The 22532-nt window shown below is 44.3% G+C and overlaps 1 protein-coding gene across 3 annotated transcripts in view; it reads right to left on the reverse strand.

Annotated features, from left to right (window-relative positions):
- The window catches only part of MMP16 (matrix metallopeptidase 16), a 378979-nt gene extending 357855 nt beyond the window's left edge, over nt 1-21124 (reverse strand). For 2 of the 3 annotated variants that reach the window (XM_082258608.1, XM_082258607.1), the window contains exon 1: nt 20701-21124. In XM_082258608.1, the coding sequence (XP_082114734.1) occupies nt 20701-20823 (123 nt within the window). In that variant the 5' untranslated portion in view covers nt 20824-21124. Of the gene's footprint in view, nt 1-19851; nt 19874-20700 lie in introns of those variants that run through there. The other variant, XM_082258609.1, reaches the window with a different exon arrangement.
- Nucleotides 21125-22532: the final 1408 nt, after the last annotated feature.

Consider the following 22532-nt stretch of genomic DNA (forward strand, 5'->3'; position numbering starts at 1 on the left):
GACGAAAAACAGATAACAACTGACGAAAAACAGATAACAACTGACGAAAAACGGATAACAACTGACGAAAAACGGATAACAACTGACGAAAAACGGATAACAACTGACGAAAAATGGATGAAAAACTAATAACTGATGAAAAACGGATGGAAAACTGATACATTTTGACGTGACTGAACTGATGAAATGAACGGACCGTATGTGTGAAAGGGGCCTGAGGCTGCTTTCACAGTGATGTGTTTTTTGCTGTGTTTTTACCTTGCTAAAAACACAAGAAAAGTGCAATAAAATATTTCCCTTTTAGGCCCCTTTCACACATGCTGTCCGTTTGTCCGTTTTTCATCCATCCTTGACGGATTAAAAATGGACATCAATGTATCTCCATGTAAAAACGGAAGACAACGGATGATCATCAGTTAACATCTGTTTTCATCCGCTTCCGTCAATGTCTGTTTTTTTTGAATGGATGAATGCCCTATTTTTCATCCGTCAAAAAAACGGATCGGATGAAAAACGGACGACAACGGATGAAAAACGGATGAAAAACAGATGGAAAACTGATACATTTTGACGTGACTGAACTGATGAACTAAACAGACCGTATGTGTGAAAGGGGCCTAAGGCCCCTTTCACACTATCTGTCCGTCGGACGGATTCCGTTTTTCTCAGCGGGGGATCGGCTGAGCAGGAGGATGACAGCTGTTCTCTGCACTGTGTGCGGAGACACAGCTGTCAGTTCTCCATGCATCTCTATGGGGGAAATCGGATGGGAAAGGATGTCGGTTCGTTCTCATCCAATCCCATCCGCTGGAAGGATGGAAAATAGGGTTTTGATCCGTCCAGATTTGACGGATCGGGTCAGATGTCAGCGGACATGTCTCCGCTGACATCTGACGTCCCATAGGAATGCATGGGGGGACCGTTCAGATCCGCCCAAAAAACGAACATGCGGATCTGAATGGTCCGCCTGTGTGAAAGGGGCCTTAATCCTATAGAACTCTTCACACCAGTCCATTGCAGGTGTGCAGTGTTGGGGTAGTTACTCAAAAAATGTAACTAGTCACTAGTTACTAGTTACTTCTGTAAATTGTAACGAGATTACTTTACTAGTTACTGCATTTGAAAAGTAACTTCACTACTTATTACTTTACTTTCCTCTTTCTTAATTGACCGTGTAGAAGAAGATACATGACACTCTTTCTGCATAGAGTTTATTGTATAAACACAGGCTTTGGGAAACATGAGAACAAAACCTGAAAAAACAGAATAAAACATAAAGTGCAACAAAAAAAGTCATAAACTTCATTCTCTATTCTTCGAAATAACGATTGTAACGCACGGCTTGGGTAACGCAGGAAAGCGCGTTCCTATAGCCTAGTAAAGTAGTGTAGTTACCTCCTATAGCCTAGTAAAGTAGTGTAGTTACCAATATTAGTATTGTAACTAGTTACGTTACTTCGTTACCAAAAAAAGTAATGTAGTTACTGTAATCCGTGACTTTGTAACTCGCTACCCCCAACACTGCAGGTGTGGTGAGTTTTTGAAAAGTCCTGCATGCTGCATCTTTGGTGTGCTTTTCAAAACTATACCAAAAACACAGCCCCTATTGAAATAAATGAAAAAAGGCATAAAAAAAAAAAAGGCATAAAAAAAAAAACACACCGTCATTGCATTTTTTGGAGTGTTTTTCAAATCACGTTTCACAGGTGCATGCTAGGAAGTCAAGCACCCAGAAAAATGCACCAAAAATGTATGAAAAAACATTTGGAGCAATGTGAAAGCACCTGTAGGGCCCTTTTTTGCATGGGTTAACCCACCTGTTTTTGAGCATTGATGCATGTTGTATTAAAGCAGCCAGTTCACTTTAGCTGGACCTTCAACCCCACCTCATGGCACAAATTAACACTCTTGTACTGGTTTTGGCAATGTGGCACACCACAACATGACCAGCATTCACACCCATACATTGTGCTACAAAAGTACCTTTTTTCTGCCAGTATATGTGTATTGGGGTGCTATTAAAAATGTATGAGAGTGCGATATATACAGCTCATTCTCCTGCATAACAAGAATTCTAGTTAAAATGCCATTTTTTTAAGTGCGTATTACCGCAAAGCGTAGATGTGAATCCGGCCTTGAAGCCTACATAGAGAATAGTGCCTTCCTGCAGATTGCACTTGTGACCCCGGGAAATGTCACAAACCAGGATATATGAACATTTCAGCATCTTCTCGAATCAGAAGCATTTCAGATAACGATGTGGCCATGCAAGGTTTATAATCCTATGTGCAGCTGACTTTCTCTCAGTAATCCTATTGAAACACACTGCAGTCAGCCAATTTTAGGCTCCCGCTGTAGAAAATGACTTATTACAGAACACAAAGTCGTCCAGAGAAAAAAAAAAAAAAAATCATGAATCCATCAAACAGCTCGTCCAGGAGAATGCAACCGTTCATACTGATGATCAGTACTGCAAGCTTTTCTACGCAGATTAGTTCACAAAACTTCAGCGGTTTCAAGCCAAACTGCGGGTTAAAGCTGAACTTGGGGATAAGAAAATATTGTCCAAATACAAGAGGCATGTGTATTCCTACTTAAATCTTGCTGTGCTTTGTGCATTTCTTTCAGATCTGTAGTCTTTAAAATTGCCTTTTATGCAGAGGCTTCCTAAAATATATACATTTTCATCTTTATAGACTTTTATGGTTCAGGTTTGTACTGTATTTCAATTTTTTGTGTAATTCCAGTATCCATTAGAATGTGTATATATATATACACACACACATACATACACACACACACACACACACACACACACACACACACACACATATATATATATATATATATATATATATATATATATATATATATATATGTATATATGTATATATGTATGTATGTATGTATGTATATATATATATATATATATATATATATATATATATATATATATATATATATACACATACACATATACACACACACACGCATACATACATACATACATACATACATATATATATATATATATTAATTAGAGTGAATGGTAATTGCATGACCATTAGAGTCGGTTCACACTAGCGCGACTTGTCAGGCGACTTGTCAGCCTGACAAGTCGCGCTCCCTCACGGTCCATTGACTGCTACAGGACCCGTTCTAATAGGAGCGACACAAGTCGCTCTGACTTAGAAAAAAAGGGTCCTGTACTACTTCGGGGTGACCTCGGAGCGACTTGCATAGACTTCCATTATGTGAAGTCCCTGCAAGTCGCTCTTTAGTCGTGGTGCATGGTAATGCACAAGTCGCCCCCGAAGTAGTAAGGAGTCGTGTCGCCTCAGTGTGAACAGGCTCTTAGAGTTGCTCCTTTTGCTCTCTATCCTAGGCCAACTGTTTTTACTGGTAATTCAGTAGTACAATGTTAATTCCATATGCAGCCTGTTCGGTGTTTGTGGTACGCAGAGGCGAACTTTGGGTTGGTCTCGGTTGATTCCGGATGTGATGCAAAAGGTGTTCACTTCCAGTGGCTGGAACACATGTTCGAATGACGTGCACTTCCTATCACTCAATCTTGGCTAAAAGCTTAAAAACGGTATTAAGACCCAAAAGCAAACCTGTTGCAACCTACCAATTCTTAGATGTGGTGGCTGCATTCGTTTTTCTTTAGGCTTTTTTTTCCCCTTCATTTTCAACTGGGGATCTGGAAAGCAAGTCTGTTTTTCAAAAGAACAAGCTGTCCTTCATATGTATGCACTGCAACTCTGATTAGTTGATCGTGGGTGCAATGCAAGGCTTCTGCAGACTCTTCCTCCAGCTTCCTGTTCATACTGAGGTATGGGCTTTCAGTTCAAGAGCTGGAGATGGGTCAGTTAGGGGTGGGGGTTCTTATTTGCTTCATGTTACACCCTAAATACAGACTAAACATGATACCAAAAGGCGGAGTTAGCCTTTAAAGTCTCAACATGGGACATGGGATTGTGGCCGCCAATTTTATGAATACAGCTTTAAGGCCTCAGGTGGCCCGTCACGGATATTTGAGGCGGGAAACACGCTGTTTGAATCCCTGCCTGTCACTGGGATTGGAGGCGGGAAACGCGCTTTTGAATTCCCTCACGTCTACTGGGGGCTATATAAGCCCCTGTTATGACAGGATTTCTTCACAAGTTCAAAATTGTCTCTGTACAGCTGGGCGAGCTTCCCTCCCTCCCACCCTGTTATGGCACCATTTATGTGATTTTGTCACCCTTGGATCAAGGGGGGACTCTGCTTAATGAATTTCAGTTTTTAATTTTCGAGTAATATGACTGAGTGATTTTGAAGTTTTTAATATTTATATATTTGAATAATATGATTTAAGTTTTTAATAAATTAGAATTTGAGGAATTTTAAACCAATAAAGGTGCTGCGGCCATTTTAACACCAGTTAGTTATAGGTCTTTTATTTACTCTATATTTTGGTCTGTTAGTTGAGTTTGAATGTGCGACCTACTATCCCATGATCTCCTGCAACAACAAAGTAATTACCATCTATGCCTTCATTGGAGAGATTCTACCAAGCTTCTGTCCTCCTCGCCACCTCAGACGTATAACAAATCTCTTCAGAGGGGGTCACAGACAGCAATGAGCGTCTCAACGCTGTCCAAAACTAGAATTAACATTCACGGGGGAAGATTCCCAGCCCATTTACAATGCTTGTGACTACTTGAAGGGTTGGACAGTTTACACATAGCAGCCAATCACCACAACAGCAAGTCTGCGTATTCACACAGTGCTTCATGTGTGGAACCAACTTCCGGATTTTCTTATTTAGAGAGCCAAATAATTATATACACAAATTCCTTTCAAGTCATGATTCTGTAAAACCCCAAAAATATTAACTTTCAATCTGTGTGTAGATGTCCCCGGTTGACAAACTGAAAAAACTTGTGTCAATCAGCGGCTGAATCTGCTGATCAGCAGTTTCTGAAAGCGAGAGTCCCACTTTTAGATTACAATGTCCCAACAGGGGAGGGGCCTTCCTCCTTCTACCTCAATTGCATAGATGGAAGAATCGGTTCTTTTTTCCCCACCATTTAGCCCACTGACTGGAAAAAAATGTATGCATGTATGTATGTATATATATATATATATATATATATATATATATATATATATGTATATATATATATATATAATAAAATACTGTAGTAATCATAAACTAGAGCCAGCTTAACAAACGCGAACGTGTTCCTTTCTTTTTTGGATCTCCCCTTTCTTACAGATCCCGCACCACCATTTTTACAACATCATTGGTGTCTGGCCTCTTCTTCCTTGTTCTGTGCTGACCTACTGGTGGCGCTGCTGAGGTGGCTTGTTGTTCCTTAAAGTGGTTGTAAACCCACTTTGTTGACATTTACCTATAGGTAAGCCTATATTTAGGCTTGCCTATAGGTGCTGTAAATATCTCCTAAACTTGCACTGTTTAGGAGATATTTACAGTGCATGCAGCCGATGACGTCATCAGCACATGCACTCTGAAGAAACGGCTGCCCGTGCCATTCCTTCAGAGCCCTGTGCAGTAAACGGCGGCTCCCGCGTGATGTAATCGCGCCTCTGGCCGATCAAATGGCCGGAGGACGCGAACCAGGACAGCCGAACATGTCGGCCGTCCTGTCGTTGAGCGGGCAGCCCTGCGGGGGCTTCGTTTTAAGGTAAGTATTTCATAATGAGCTGGTATGTGATGTATACTAGCTTATTATGCCTTTGTCTTTACATGTTTTAAATTTTTCTCATTTTTGTACCGAGGGTTTGTTTACTTCCTCTTTAACCACTTAAGCCCCGGAAAATTTTACCCCCTTCCTGACCAGGGCCTATTTTGCGATTCGGCACTGCGTGACTTTAACGGACAATTGCGCGGTCATGCGACGCTGTACCTAAATGAATTTGACGTCCTTTTTTTCCCCACAAACAGAGCTTTCTTTTGGTGGTATTTGATTACCTGTGCAATTTTTTGATCATGCGCTATAAACAAAAAAAGGCGCATCAATTTTGCAAAAACAACAATATTTTTCACATTTTTTTTTTTATATGAAATTCCCAAAAAAAAAATAAAAATTTAAAAATCAAAATTTAACATTTTAGGCTAATTTGTTTTATGCTACATATGTTTGGTTAAAATCGCAAAAAGCGTATTTTGATTGGTTTGCGCAAAAGTTATTGCGTTAACTAAGGGAAAGATTTTTGTCATTTTTGTTGTGTTTTTTTTTTAAAGCGTAATGGCGGCGATCTGCAATTTTTTTTTTGCGGGACTGCGACATTGCGGCGGACAGATCAGGCCCTTGACTGACATTTCTGACACTTTTGGGGGTACCAGTGACATTAATGCAGTAATCAGTGCTATACATATGCACCGTTACTGTAAAAATGACACTGACAGTGAAGGAGTTAACTTTATTGGAGAGGGAGGGGTTAAGTGTGTCCCTAGGGGCGTGATTCTTACTGTGATTGGCTGTGGCTATTAGTGTAAGAACAGAGATCAACAGTCCTACATAGTAGAACCGTGTGATCTCCATTCTTACACAGGGAAGAATGACAGGAAGAATGACAGGCGGCTTTGTTTACATTAGCCGCCTGCCTTTCTTCCGGTGTAACGGACGATCGTGAGTGCCCGGCGGACGTCGGGTCCACCGGGCACACGCGTGGGGGGGGGGGGGCATTCCGTGACTGCTCGGGAGCGCGCCTCCGGCGGCGTGAGCTCGCTCCCTGGAGCCTCACAGGCTAGCGACGTAGTCCTACGTCGCTTTGCCTGTGAGGGGCTGACTGCCGCAGTTAATAGTCGTGTGGCGATCGGCAAACGGTTAATAACGAGCTGTCCGAGATCTCAGAGTATGCGAGAGATCTGATGGGAGTTTCCTGGAAGGCACTGGTGACGTCTTCCCATGGGGCTCCCTGTGAGACTTGGGCTCCATCACCAGTGCCTCAAGGAAAACCAGAAAATAAATAAATGTAAGTCTATTAAAAAAATATTTGATTCTCAATACGATTTTTGAAAAAAAAAAAAAAATGTATATGGATGGGTCCTTAGTGCTGCATGCACCACTGAATTGCATATTTTTACAAACTGCAATATATTGGTGGTAGAAGGCTGAACTGCATCAAGCTTGTAAAGTATCAAGCTTATAAAAGCAACTTCAGCCCAGCTCCATCCAGGCCATGGCCCAGACACGTTTTGTCCCGCCCACAGGGTTTCATTCACACATCAAGGGCCTGGCCTAGATGGAGCCGGCCTGAAGCCGCTTTTACTAGCTTGATATTTACGCTCATTTACACTAGGTTTGCATCTTTGCGGGCCGCATTTGCGCAGTGCCTGCATTTCTTGCAGAAAAAGGTGCATGCACCTTTTCAAAACATGGCCCGCAGGGAACCATGCAATTTCTCTGTGGCTCCTGCACCTGCACTGCGGTTTTACATGCATTGGGGTGCCCCACATTCAGAATGAATGGCAGCCCTTCACTTTCTCATAGCAGCGCATTTTCACTGCCGGTGGTTGCAGGTGTGGGAATCATTGCAATTTCTGTAGCCACACGCTTAGGTGTGAATCAAGCCTTAGGATATGGCAGTTATCCTTCTACCTCCTTACTTGTGTATACGGAGCTAGGATGGGATCTTTACACACTGGCCCCCCTCCTAGGGTGAATCACTGGAGCTTTTTGTATGGGAACCTGGAGCGCCACCCTAAGCTTTGTCTATGAAATAGATTGGTGCCGACCCTGTTGCCATGTGTATCACTTACCACAGAGATCACAGTACTCTGACAATACTTTCATCTGCTTTTCTCATCAGTAGGCTGGCGCCACCAACTTTGTTCAGGCATCATCCAGGGTAAAGCTTCCAAAAGAGAAAAAGTGACCGCACTCAGAGGTGAATGAACTTGAAGTGTTTATTCCCATTCATAAAAGACAACGGTGCATCGAACAGACATGGACACGGTTGACGCGTTTCACGACTCTGTAGGTCGCTTACATTGTAGGTCGCTTACTCATAACCAATGTAAGCGACCTACAGAGTCGTGAAACGCGTCAACCGTGTCCATGTCTGTTCGATGCACCATTGTCTTTTATGAATGGGAATAAACACTTCAAGTTCATTCACCTCTGAGTGCGGTCACTTTTTCTCTTTGGAAGCTTGATTACTGGATGGCGGATCCGACCAGCACCTAGGCACTTGTGCCTCACCTGAGCGGCTTTTCCTGTGTTGTTTGCATCATCCAGGGTAAGCACAACTTCCTGATTGAGATGGCAAAGTTATATAAATCCTGGAGTGCAGTTCTCGTCTGTCTTCACAAATGTCTGACACGGATCAGCCCCTGCAACAGCCTCTCACCCTATAATCTGCCACAAAGTTACAATGTACAGTCTGATAACTTTGAAAGAGGAGATTGAGCATGCGCTTTTTTCTCCATGCAGCAGACTGAGGACATCATCTCAGTCTGGGTAAAAATTACAGACTGGAGCTCAGAGAGCGCTTTTTAAATGATAAAAGTACAACTTTTTTGAAAGATTACACAGTTGCTGTATTTTGTGGGATATCAGGAACGTATTCATGCAGACAAGTTACTAAAAGCCCATTTTAACATTTCAAGCCTTCATTTCCAGTCATTATGACCCAAGGCTACCTTTAAGTCAAGGCTGGAAAACAGAACGGATTTCTCTCCTATCCTGCCACCCTCTTATTTCTGCCTGTTCTAAGTGCAGATTTTTTGACACATTTCCATGATTGCGTCTTAAATAGATTGTAATGGAGACTGAAAACCAGGCAAGATGTGAACTGCTTTTAAGCTGCTGTCAGAAAAAGTTGATGACACATTAAAGTACAAATAGCAGCAGACTCATTTAGCAGCCATAGTGTTAAATGCAATGACATTTGCAATACATCAAAAAAATAATCATTGCACCACAGAAGCTGAAGCGTGGCGAAGGCAAATTTACAGCAAGAAAAAAAATAATAAAAAATTAGGGCCAGTGGAGAACGGTTCCTTATAGAAGGGCAGCCTATAGTGGAAATATAAGAATGCAAAAGCATTCAACCATAAAGCAGCCACTTATTTTTTTAATGAGTTACCTCTACCACAGCGCGTGCTTCAAGGATCTCTTTTTCACTTAGCTGACTCCACTTAATACAGCTGATGAATTTACAGTTATTTGAAAACCTTTAAATGTTACAAAAAAAAAAACCCACACACAGTACATGACAAAGAATGCTGGTTACATTTGTCAGAGTCCAGGGATGACCCCACAGGGCCACTGGGGGTGTACCATCACATTCAAAAATTCCTAGGAAGGTTTGAAACGGATTGGTGGGTTGGATAAATGTCTTAAGCTGGCCATAGATGGACTTTTTTTTTCTCTGATAAAAAAGCAAGATAACCGAAAAAAAAAAAAAAATACTAAATAATAATTATAATATTATTATGATTATTATTATTAATAGTTCCACCATCCACACAAGCAAAATGAGGTGGATGGAGGAATCTTCCCCACCGTGCCGCTTCTGTATAAGGCCGATCCCTTGCATGTGACTGCTGCATGAGAGATTAGATGAGAATGGGCTCAATTACCTGCAGGAGCTGACTGCCTCCCATTGCTTTCATCAGGGCTGCCTATTGGTAGGAACTCCTGCAGGGGTTCTCATATGTAATCGGAGTGCGGGCGCAAATCGCAGTTGCAAATGTACCCCTGAGAGCTTATGCACAGAGCTAGGAACATCCCTCTCCCACTATTGCATTATATGAGCCTGATGATTGGCTATTCAAGCATTCTTACCCATATACAGGAGTACCAGGTATTCCATAGTGCTCCAGATGTTAAACCAGGTAATAAGGGAAAGGAAGTTCTATCTGTACAATGAGGGGGGGGGGGGGAGCTTGCTAGCAAGTGAACTAGGTTTACTGTAAATCAGACCAACTTCACCCACTTTGGATAATCCAACTTCCACCCCCTTTCACACACTTCCATTATTCTTGCCAAGGACTTACCAAAGCTAGGGGGACAAGGGAAAGGACTTACCCCAGCTGCCCAATGCCTGCTGGGATACCCTCTGTTAATCCCTCCACTGGCTTCTGATAGGCCAACAAATAAATTAAAATATTAACAACATACAAAAGCCATTTACAACTTGATCCACGCCATAAAGATGTCACATGGACGAAGCGCGTTGGGCGGAGCCCTCCACACTACTTCACTTCTACAACGGTGGAAAGCAAGGCCATTTTTAATAGGAAGCAGGGTGCCAGGAGCAAACAGTAAAGCCTGATCTCCAGTATTATATGCAAGTGTGTCATTTGCTGCATTCATGGGAAATAAATAATGGTATTCCACTGTTAGCGGTCTTCTCTTGGTATTATATTCTGAGACCAGGTGGAATAAGAGCAGTGAAATATTGGAAGTAGATCTCAAAAAGGAGTGTGCAAGGTGGAGTCCTGGAGAAAATTGAAGCCTGTATTTAAAGAGGAATTAAACCCATCCATTTAACAGTTTAAAAAAAAAAACAGTTCAATTTCTGGCATGTGCAGGAAATGTAACACTCCCATTGGTTGCTCCCAACCAAACTGTCAAACCATCCAATGGCTGTGTCAAAACTGATCACATGTGCATCATGGCAGTTGTAGATTAAACAGAAGCCAAGCTTAAAGCTTCCACTTTAAGCCCTTGAGACCCTCTTATCTCATAAGGGGTCATAAAACATTTGGTGAGCGTTTTCCACAAAGGAAGAAGGGAAAGGAGTGTTATGCATAAGTGCTTTTGGTTTGGAATGGACTGAAACACTGATTTATATAGAAGCACCATTTTAATTTGGTGGCACTTTTATGAGAGTGCACAAATCCTTTTGCACACAAGGACATCAATTCACACTTTGTATTTAAGCACTAATAGCACTTTATAGTAAATGCTTATATTTTAATATTGAAGATAATAGGCACATATAAAAAGAGGAAATTGGGTGGAATTTATTTTTAACGCTACCCATACTTTTTATTATATATATATATATATATATATATATATATATATCTCCCAACTACATCACCAACCTCATCTCAAAATATCAACCAAAGTGTCCTCACTCCTCCCAAGACTTTCTGATCTCTAGCTCCCTTGTCACCTCCACCCATGCTCATGCCAGGACTTCTCCTGAGCCTCTCCCATTCTCAGGAACTCCCTAGCCCAGCCTGCATGTCTACTGCCTACTCTATCCACCTTTAGATGATTTCTGAAACAACTCACCTCTACAGGCAAGCCTATTCTGCCTCTAACAACTGAATTTTGCTTTCTAGAACAACTCATCTGCAAACAGTTATTACCTTTTGTATCACATGCCCTTCCTTTAGATTGTAAGCTCTCATGAGCAGGACTCTCCTAACCCTCTTGTCTTAAATTGGACTACTGTACAGTACAACCTTCCCAGAGGCGTAACTCGAACCTTCAGGGCCCTGGTGCAAGAAACCATGAAGGGTCAACCTGGACCGCTGGCCGGGGCCCTTCCCTTCAAGCCCGGGGCTCTGCCCACTGATCCTAGGGCCCTTTACTCTCATTGCAGGGCCCTTTATTACGGTCCCGCATCGTGACCCTTTCACAAGCTTTGCAGTGGGCCCCCTTCCTGCCATCTTGGGGCCTCCCCACGGTGGTGAAATGCTAGGGCCCGGTTGCAAGTGTGACCTTTGCAATCCTAGAAGTGCACCCACTTGTGTCAGTAGTTTTTTTTGGGGGGGATTTTAATTGTATTTTTCATAATTTTATTTTATTCATTTACAATATCACTGATTTACCGACCCATTCCTGGTTCTCCATTGTGACACATCCCCTGCAGCACAGTGGAAGAGGGGGACCAGGGGAGCACACAGGGGCTCAGAGACAGCAGAATACAAGTGAACTGGATAGGAGTAGCGGGGGCAGCATACAGAGGAACCAATCTCCTCCATTTTCCTCCAGCTACAGGAGGAAAAAGGAGCACAGTGATTTCTCTACATGCTGCCCCCACCTCCTCTCCTATCCAGGTGTACAAGGAAGCCGCACAGGCCCCCTGGAGCATGGGGCCCGGTTGCAATTGGTCCAGGGAATGTAAAGTTGGATCAAAGTCACACAAAAATTGCACTGGAAATCGTGGGACTTTGGAGATGCGCTAAATGTGAAGGCGGCCTAAAGTCTCTTAATTCAAGATAGCCAGTTACCTAAACAGGTGAAAAAAATGTGGAACTTTAAAGGGAGTTGTAAATAAAAAAAAAATAAAAAAAAAAAAAAAAAAAAAAATAAAAACCTTCTGCCTTTCCTTAACACATTCTATGCATTAAGATGAAAAAAAAAGCCTTCTGTGTGTAACAGCCCCCCCCCCCCTTCAGCCCCATCTCAGTCCAGCGATGTAAACGAGTGCCTTGGCCATCTGGGACTCTCCCAACTGATTGGCTGAGACACAGCAGTGACTTGGCTCCAGCTACTGTCAAAGTCAGTTAGCCAATAAGGATAGAGGGGGCGGGGCTGAACCACAGCTCCATGTCTTAATGGACACGCACAGCTGTGGCTCGCAGAAGAGCCGAAGAGGGACCCAAGAAGAGGAGGATCCAGACTGCTCTGTGCAAAATCAACTGCATAGAGCAGGTAAGTAAAACACGTTTTTTATTTTTGAAGAAAAAAAAACAACAAAAAACATTTATTTTTTTTTTTTTTTTATCACTTTAAAGGTGCTGAAAACTCCTCTCAAAATGATTACCCCTACACAAACGTTTTTTTATTACAAAAATCTTTTAAAGGATTATGTTGTATACATATACATCCCATAAAACCAAAGAAGTCACTCTCAACTCAGCTGTTCAAACCCAACATTCCTGAAGATAGTGATTCCTCCATATGTGTATATGTATAGTATTGTCAAAGTATTGTTATATAACCAACATTACAGAAGAAAATGAACATTGGGAGCACATTGGGGAGGGTCACCAAAATTCCAACGCGTTTCGCCTTGTCAGCTTCTTCAAGGGCTCAGAAGAGTGCAGTAAGAAAGAGTTGAATAGATACAAGATAGAACGTATCCCAGGAGGAGCCAGAAAATCTCGTCCACTGTGATCACACACAGGATTGGCATAGGATGGTAATGACCGGGACGGGTGCACAAGCTTCACACAGTGTTGCATTAAACAATGCAGCAAGTCAAATAGGGCTCACATCATTTCCTACCTCCCTTTTCTTTCATACAATGGATTTCAGTACTTTCAATTATGGAGTCTCAGCATCTTATCTGGACATTGCTGCATGCAGACCACCCTATGCAAACAAAAATAACCAGTACACCAATAAGAGAGAATAGCTCAAATCATTACAGGGGTCTTCAATACAATACCAGCATATTTGGCATGCGGGGGACATCAAAGCCGCCAATGGCCAGGGACAATATGGCCTCCTTTCTCCAAGTTACAGATGTCGGTCACCTTGAAAAAGGAGACCATAGGGTGTCCGGAATGTCAGTGGTTTGGATGTCTACTTGACTTGCTTACTTACTGGTGTGCTGGCCATTTTTGTGATTTGGATACCAACTGTTCCCCCTCTTTTGGAAAATGCCTTCTTTCTGGCAATTTCATTGACCATCTTTCTTCAATACTTCTGAAATAAGTATGCATAAAGTCAGGGTAAGGCTTGGGTCACAGCTTCAGATACGACCAAGTGCAGCCGTGTTTCTGCATGTCATGTGGAGGGCAGCCCCATTCATTTCAATGGGCTACCATGCATGAGAAACCTGAAAAAAAAGTCACAGACTCTTTAAAAAATGCACCACACTGAATCGCATGGTGTTGCGAAACACTGTAGTTTGGCACATGCGACAACACTGTTTGTGGCATTTTCTCAAATCACCTGGTGCATTTTGGCCACTAGATGGAGAGGAGAATCTTTGTAAATAAGTGTTTTCTCATATGATTATCAGCTCCATCTAGTGGCCAAAATTACTCAAATGTTCCAAGGGATGGAAGAGGTGAGACAGCTGACAGGGCCACCCACCACTTGAATTTCAAACCATGCATGGCAAGATTTATTAGAAAAAAAGCAAGTGACTAAGCCTACAACTTTCCATCTACGTATTTTTTCAAAAATGCCACTTTTGAGTGGAGTTGCCCTTTTATTTTCCATGTTTTGGATGTGTAGATTGAATCCAGACTTTATTATTTTCTTCCGTTGAACTCCACATATATTTGTAAAAAGAAAAAAAAAATAACCCCCTCAGGATGATCCATGTACATTGCAGGGAATTTTAACATACGTTGCAGATTCCTACCCTTTTCTGCTCTGAAGGAATAGCACTTTGGTTGTGCCAATGTACAGAATAATTCTGAATGGGAGTGACTTTTCATTAATAATCAGCCAATTGCACTTGCAGTGCTCTAATGAGGAAAGTTACAGTGTCTGCATCCTTGTAGGATTGATTAACCCTTTGGGAGTAGCTCACCAAAACCTAAATTTCTATTGCAGGGGATGCCTAAAATCGGACTTGTATCTTTAGTGCGGACTTCTGGGAACACCAGTGAGCCAATCACAAACAAGAAATGACATCTCTGTAGTTGTCCTGATTACCAACTGTGTACAGGACACCTCCAGGATGCCATATTGCATTGAAGGATTAAAAAATAAATATATATATATATTTTTTTTTTTTCTTTTTCTTCTTACACACACACCTGCCTGGCCAAAAAAAAAAAAAAAAAACAACAGGTTGAAATCTCTAATATTCCGTTGACTTTGATTACGGCACGCATTCGCTGTGGTATTGCTTCGATAAGCTTCTGCAACATCTCAAGATTTATTTCCGTCCAGTGTTGCAATAATTGTTCACCAAGATCTTGTATTGATGATGGGAGAGTAGGACCACTGCATAATGCTTTCTCCAGCACATCCCAAAGATTCTCAATGGGGTTAAGTTCTGGACTTTGTGGTGGCCAATCTATGTATGCAAAATGATGTCTCATGCTCCCTGAACCACTCTTTCACAATTTGAGCCCGATTAATCCTGGTATTGCCATCTTGGAATATGCCCGTGCCATCAGGGAAGAAAAAAATAAATTGATGGAATAACGTGGTCATTCAGTATATTCAGGTAGTCAGCTGACCTCATTCTTTGGGCACATGTAGTAACTTTCCATCATATATATATATATACACACACATTAATTAAAGTGCTGCAGATTGAAAAGGAAATGGAATTTATTAAAATTAACTCACAATATGAAGACTTTAAGAACAAATGTATATGTTAGGATTATTTTATTTTTATTCCCCCCCCCCCCCCCCACAAAAGTGGAATGTCCCTTTTAAGCAAGCCCTCCTCTAAATATTTCTAACAAGATAGAATATGTTTGTACCAAGGAGAAAAGGATATTTGCTGACCAAGATTTGATTTTCAGCTACTGGCGTATTATGTTTATACTGTGTTATGTTTGCATGCCAGACTTTTTAAAATATTTATATAATAATTAGCTAACTCGGTTATTAGTTACGATTATCTGGAAGATGTTAAATTCAGAGTGTTTGTAGAAGAGAATACAAATACACTTTAAAAAATAAACATTGCTATGACTTTAGTATTGGTATTTCCAGGATACGACAGGTAAGTCGTTGTGCAAAATTTGGCAAAATCAGAGCAGCTCCCATGCAGACCGACAGCGGATCATTGCTACATCACTAAATATCTGAAAGCAATATCCGGGATCCTTCCACCAGATTGCCTCTGGATTGTGCTTGGTAGTGATGACTCTCCAGCCTGCCAGCTCCCAATGTCATCAATCATCGAGGAACAACTGGTGGCAGACACAAAAGAGTCATGTGCAAGGATTTACTATCAGCATGGTCACAGACAGCCCTCTACGGAGAAGGTTTCTTCCCAGAATACTGGACCTTCCTGGATTTCTATCCTGAGCAGGAAAATTACAGAATGATGGACAGCAGAATGGGAGAGAAGGCAGACGGCATCTCACATCTACGACACAGACCCATTGTGCAGACATCCCCCGGTAACCAGGCTGCCGGTACACAACACAGTCGTCACATAGCTCAAGTTTCCTTGTTTGTGCTGCCGAAACTAAACATCCTCTGAGAACAAAGCAAGAGGAACTGGAGGCAGGGAGCCCACCTGAGCCTCGCCAGCGGGCGGAGGCAGTAAGCCCACCTGAGCCTCGTCAGCGGGCGGAGGCAGGAAGCCCACCTGAGCCTCGCCAGCGGGCGGAGGCAGGAAGCCCACCTGAGCCTCGCCAGCGGGCGGAGGCAGGCAGCCCACCTGAGCCCCGCCAGCGGGCGGAGGCAGGCAGCCCACCTGAGCCTCGCCAGCGGGCGGAGGCAGGCAGCCCACCTGAGCCTCGCCAGCGGGCGGAGGCAGGCAGCCCACCTGAGCCTCGCCAGCGAGCGGAGGCAGGCAGCCCACCTGAGCCTCGCCAGCGAGCGGAGGCAGGGAGCCCACTTGAGCCTCGCCAGCGAGCGGAGGCAGGGAGCCCACCTGAGCCTCGCCAGCGCACTGAGGCAGGGAGCCCACCTGAGCCTCGCCAGCGCGCAGAGGCAAGGAGCCCACCTGAGCCTCGCCAGCGCGCAGAGGCAAGGAGCCCACCTGAGCCTCGCCAGCGCGCGGAGGCAGCCCACCTGAGCCTCGCCAGCGCGCAGAGGCAGGGAGCCCACCTGAGCCTCGCCAGCGCGCAGAGGCAGGGAGCCCACCTGAGCCTCGCCAGCGCACAGAGGCAGAACATACAGAACATTCACAGTATATGGAGACAGACACATGCATCCAGCTGTTGATCGAACGCCTGAATGAGAGGGACATCCAGCACTGAATGGATCAATGAGCTCTGGTCATTGTAAGGAAAGGAGGTCCCTCTTACTGCCAACTATATTGTTTTATAGAGGAGCTCAGTCACAAGTGAGTGGTCTCTACTGGTCTCATAGTGTGCACTGTGCTCTGAAATCTTCCAATCACTCTAGAGAAAAGCTCTTTAATCAATAATTCCCGTACCACCAGAATATTAGAATAATGCCCCCTCCGCCCCATACAATACAGACCCCCCCCCAGGATATTAGAATAATGCCCCCTCCGCCCCATACAATACAGACCCCCCCCCCCCCCAGGATATTAGAATAATGCCCCCTCTGCCCCGTACAATACAGACCCCGTCCCACGATATTAGAATAATGCCCCCTCTGCCCTGTACAATACAGACCCCGTCCCACGATATTAGAATAATGCCCCCTCCGCCCCATACAATACAGACCCCCCCCCCAGGATATTAGAATAAAGACCCCCACCCCAGGATATTAGAATAATGCCCCCTCTGCCCCGTACAATACAGACCCCGTCCCACGATATTAGAATAATGCCCCCTCTGCCGCGTACAATACAGACCCCACACCAGCATATTAGGATAATGCCCCCTCCGCCCCATACAATACAGACCCCACCCCAGGATATTAGTATAATGCCCCCTCTGCTGCGTACACTACAGATCCCCATCCCAGGATACTAGAATAATGCCCCCTCCAATACAGACCCTGCCCGAGGATATTAGAATAATGCCCCCTCTGCCCCATACAATACAGACCCCACCCCAGGATATTAGAATAATGCCCCCTCTGCCCTGTACAATACAGAACCCACCCCAGGATATTAGAATAATGCCCCCTCTGCCCCCTTCAATAAAGACCCCACCCCAGGATATTGGAATAATTCCCCTCCAATACAGACCCCACCCCAGGATATTAGAATAATGCCCCCTCTGCCCCGTACAATACAGACCCCACCCCAGAATATTATTATAATGCCCCCTCTGTCCCATACAATACAGACCCCACCCCAGGATATTATTATAATGCCCCCTCTGCCCCATACATTACAGACCCGACCCCTATGGTAAAGCATTTCTTGCATGCCGTGCCCAATCTGCAGGCGACAGGGGCAAAGCCAACAGCACACCTGTACAGCACAGAACTGGAAGACCTCCAATATAATAGAATGATCCCGTCTTCCCTGCACCCACCCATCAGGATCCCCGATTATACTCAGCCACAGTCACACCAGGGAGAAAAGGGACACCAATCAAAAACCTTTTACTAAAATGCTGACCAATGAAATGATACCTGGTCCTTGGTCTGTGATTGGCTACATGTCTCGGGGAAAAGCAGCACACGTTCAGGTGATCACTACCTGTCACTACTGACATCCTAGAAGTCACATGATTCTAGGGAGGGGTCACATCTGTCAATGGGACATTTGTGAGGCTCTCCGTGTGATGATTATTTTGTCACCCAAAATATAGAATTTCCCACCAAAAATCAACAAACATTTCTCTAAATCCTGGACAAGTTATTCCCCTCATCATCTGTTTTAATGCATCAATGACAGCCTTGCTGTAAAATGTGCCCATACACTATACAATCTCCTTTAGATCTACCATCACCTATGTAATAGAAGGGTCTTCCTGACCCGATACTAGTTAGAGGGGTTTCTCTTCATATTACACAGTTTCTGTAAAGCTAAAGCTCGCCACATATGCTACAATCTGACCGTACAATCCTTCGACAAAACATTTGAGCTTTGATTTTAGTATCCAACAAACGATCCAATCTGCATTCAATCCAATAACCAAAACTTCCCTTCTGATCGATTTAGAGCAGATTCAATCAAATGGAGTCAATCAGCCAGAGCAGAAAAAGATTGATTGTTTTGCACCGATTGGCAGCCCTAAGATTCATTGGTCTGGAATATGATTGATCAACTGGGTTGTCAACTATCAAATCTTCCTGTCAAGAGAGATCGGTCAGAAACTTGATAATTTTATCAAATCATTGGATTTACCAAAACTATATAATATGAGCCCCAATCATTCTGTATCCAATCCAACAAATACATAATACATATTACAATATACAGTATAGTGGCTGGTAAATCTATAGGAGATTGAGAAATGTATTGTGAGCCTTCAATAGATTGTACAATCAGATTGCATGCTGTATGACCATGTGAAGATATTTTAATGATCAAAAAGGTGTTTTCAGAGTTACATTGTATCAGGATACACTTCATAAACTTTACTGATGTGCAGGCAGCTGGGTGAGCACAGCCCTGCCAACAGCGCACAGATCTATCGTGATGCTGAGTCTCCTTACCTCTACGATGAAGTCTCATCCCCCCCCCTAACCTCTACGATGAAGTCTCACACCCCACCCCCTTACCTCTATGATGAAGTCTCACCCCCCCCTTACCTCTACGATGAAGTCTCACCCCCCCTTACCTCTACGATGAAGTCTCACCCCCCCCTTACCTCCACGATGAAGTCTCACCCCCCCCACCCCCTTACCTCTATGATGAAGTCTCACCCCCCCCCTTACCTCTACGATGAAGTCTCACCCCCCCCACCCCCTTACCTCTACACTGAAGTCTCACCCCCCCACCCCCTTACCTCTACGATGAAGTCTCACCCCCTCCCTAACCTCTATGATGAAGTCTCACCCCCCCCACCCCCTTACCTCTACACTGAAGTCTCACCCCCCCCCCACCCCCTTACCTCTACACTGAAGTCTCACCCCCCACCCCCTTACCTCTACACTGAAGTCTCACCCCCCACCCCCTTACCTCTACACTGAAGTCTCACACCCCACCCCCTTACCTCTACGATGAAGTCTCACCCCCCCCCCTTACCTCTACGATGAAGTCTCACCCCCCCCCCCCCTTACCTCTACGATGAAGTCTCACCCCCCACTCTTACCTCTACATTTAAGTCTCACCCCCCACTCTTACCTCTACATTTAAGTCTCACCCCCACTCTTACCTCTACATTTAAGTCTCACCCCCCACTCTTACCTCTACATTGAAGTCTCACCCCCCACTCTTACCTCTACATTGAAGTCTCACCCCCCTCTTACCTCTACATTGAAGTCTCACCCCCCTCTTACCTCTACATTGAAGTCTCACCCCCCTCTTACCTCTACATTGAGGTCTCACCCCCCTCTTACCTCTACATTGAGGTCTCACCCCCCTCTTACCTCTACATTGAGGTCTCACCCCCCCTCTTACCTCTACATTGAAGTCTCACCCCCCACTCTTACCTCTACATTGAAGTCTCACCCCCCACTCTTACCTCTACATTGAAGTCTCACCCCCCACTCTTACCTCTACATTGAAGTCTCACCCCCACTCTTACCTCTACATTGAAGTCTCACCCCCACTCTTACCTCTACATTGAAGTCTCACCCCCCTCTTACCTCTACATTGAAGTCTCACCCCCCTCTTACCTCTACATTGAAGTCTCACCCCCCTCTTACCTCTACATTCAGGTCTCACCCCCCTCTTACCTCTACATTCAGGTCTCACCCCCCTCTTACCTCTACATTCAGGTCTCACCCCCCTCTTACCTCTACATTGAGGTCTCACCCCCCTCTTACCTCTACATTGAGGTCTCACCCCCCTCTTACCTCTACATTGAGGTCTCACCCCCCTCTTACCTCTACATTGAGGTCTCACCCCCCTCTTACCTCTACATTGAGGTCTCACCCCCTCTTACCTCTACATTGAGGTCTCACCCCCCTCTTACCTCTACATTGAAGTCTCACCCCCCTCTTACCTCTACATTGAGGTCTCATCCCCCTCTTACCTCTACATTGAGGTCTCACCCCCCTCTTACCTCTACATTGAAGTCTCACCCCCTCTTACCTCTACATTGAAGTCGCTCTCCTCGGCACACACAGCACATACAATCCACAGCACGCCCTGCCACACCAGCCCCAGTGAGTGGAGGAAATCTCGGGATGTGGAGCCGGGTGTGATCAGGAGCATGGTGAGCCGCCTGACACCGAGTCCGATCCTTCAGAAAGTCCCCAGTGTTCCCGGCACGGAGAGCCCAGCACAAGGGATGCTCTGCTGCTGCTGCTGCTGCTGCGATGGATGCACGGTGATCGGAGGGTCACACACAGATGGGATCCTATGCATAACCAGCGAGCGAGGCGGTCCAGTGTCCAGGCAGAAAGAAGAGATCCCCCCCGGCCAGTGTCCCCGGTTATCCCCGTGTACAGAAAGGCCTGTGTGCCCAGCCTGCCTCTCCTCTCCTCCCTGTGCGCTCCGTCTCCTCTACGGGAAGGTCCATCCTTCATCAGCATAACCCCGCCCCGTCCCGGCCTTCTTAAAGATGCCACTACATCCCCCGCACGGAGCATGCGCACTGCACGCCGCATCACCCTCCTCTGACAGCTGGATACAATGTAACGGACGGAGCGATGTGTGTAATATTGTATCCAAGCACCGGAACACATGTGTCCTATGCCACGCTGTTTACTTACATTCAAGTAGGGGCTAAGGGGGTTATGTTTCTTTTTTAAATATATACATATTCTTTTTATAATTTTAACTTTTTAATTTTTTTATTTATTTTTATTTTTTTTTGGTTGCAGAGTTTGTATTATTATTAAATAACATTTATTTTATTTTAATTCTACTTTATTTTATTATGCTTTATTTTACTTTCTCTTCCTTTTTCAGGTTAATTTCGGTATGGACAAAATTGTTCATCCGTGCCTAACCGCTTCTGGACCGGAAGATTTTCCCCCTTAACCACTTAAGCCAAGGAAGATTTTACCCCCTTCCTGACCAGGGGGTATTTTCGGCACTGCGTGATTTTAACGGACAATTGCGCGGTCGTGCGACGCTGTACCCAAACAAATTTGACGTCCTTTTTTTCCCACAAACAGAGCTTTCTTTTGGTGGTATTTGATCACCTGTGCGATTTTTTGATCATGCGCTATAAACAAAAAAAGAGCGACAATTTTGCAAAAATAACAATATTTTTCACATTTTTTTATATGAAATTCCCCCCCAAAAAAATGTAAAAATCAAAAATTTTTTAAATTTTTGCCCAATTTGTTTTCTGCTACCTATGTTTGGTAACAAAAAATCACAATAAGCGTATTTTGATTGGTTTGCGCAAAAGTTATTGCGTTTACTAACTAATTGAAAGATTTTTGTCATTTTTGTTGTTTTTTTTTTTAACGCGTAATGGCAGCGATCTGCAATTTTTTTTTGCGGTACTGCGACATTGCGGCGGACAGATCGGACCCTTGACTGACATTTTTGACATCTTTTGGGGTTACCAGTGACATTTCTACGGTAATCAGTGCTATACATATGCACTGTTACTGTAAAAATGACACTGGGAGGGAAGGGGTTAACTTTATTGGAGAGGGAGGGGTTAAGTGTGTTCTAGGGGCGTGTTTCTAACTGTCATTGGATGTGGCTAGTGGTGTAACAGCACAGATCAACGGTCCTACATAGCAGGACCGAGTGATCTGTGCTTTTACACAGGGGAGAGTGACAGGCGGCTTTGTTTACATTAGCAACCTGCCTTTCTCCCTCTCTACCCGACGATCGCGAGTGACCGGCGGACATCGGGTCTGCCGGTCACATGCCGGGTACGAGCGGGGGCGGGAGCGCTCCTCCGGTGGTGCGTGCTCGCCCCCTATTCGCTCCCAGGCTAGTGACGTACCGGTACGTCA

The sequence above is a fragment of the Pelophylax lessonae genome (assembly GCF_965119305.1).
Source record: "Pelophylax lessonae genome assembly, chromosome: 5".
Taxonomy (NCBI): Eukaryota; Metazoa; Chordata; class Amphibia; order Anura; family Ranidae; genus Pelophylax; species Pelophylax lessonae.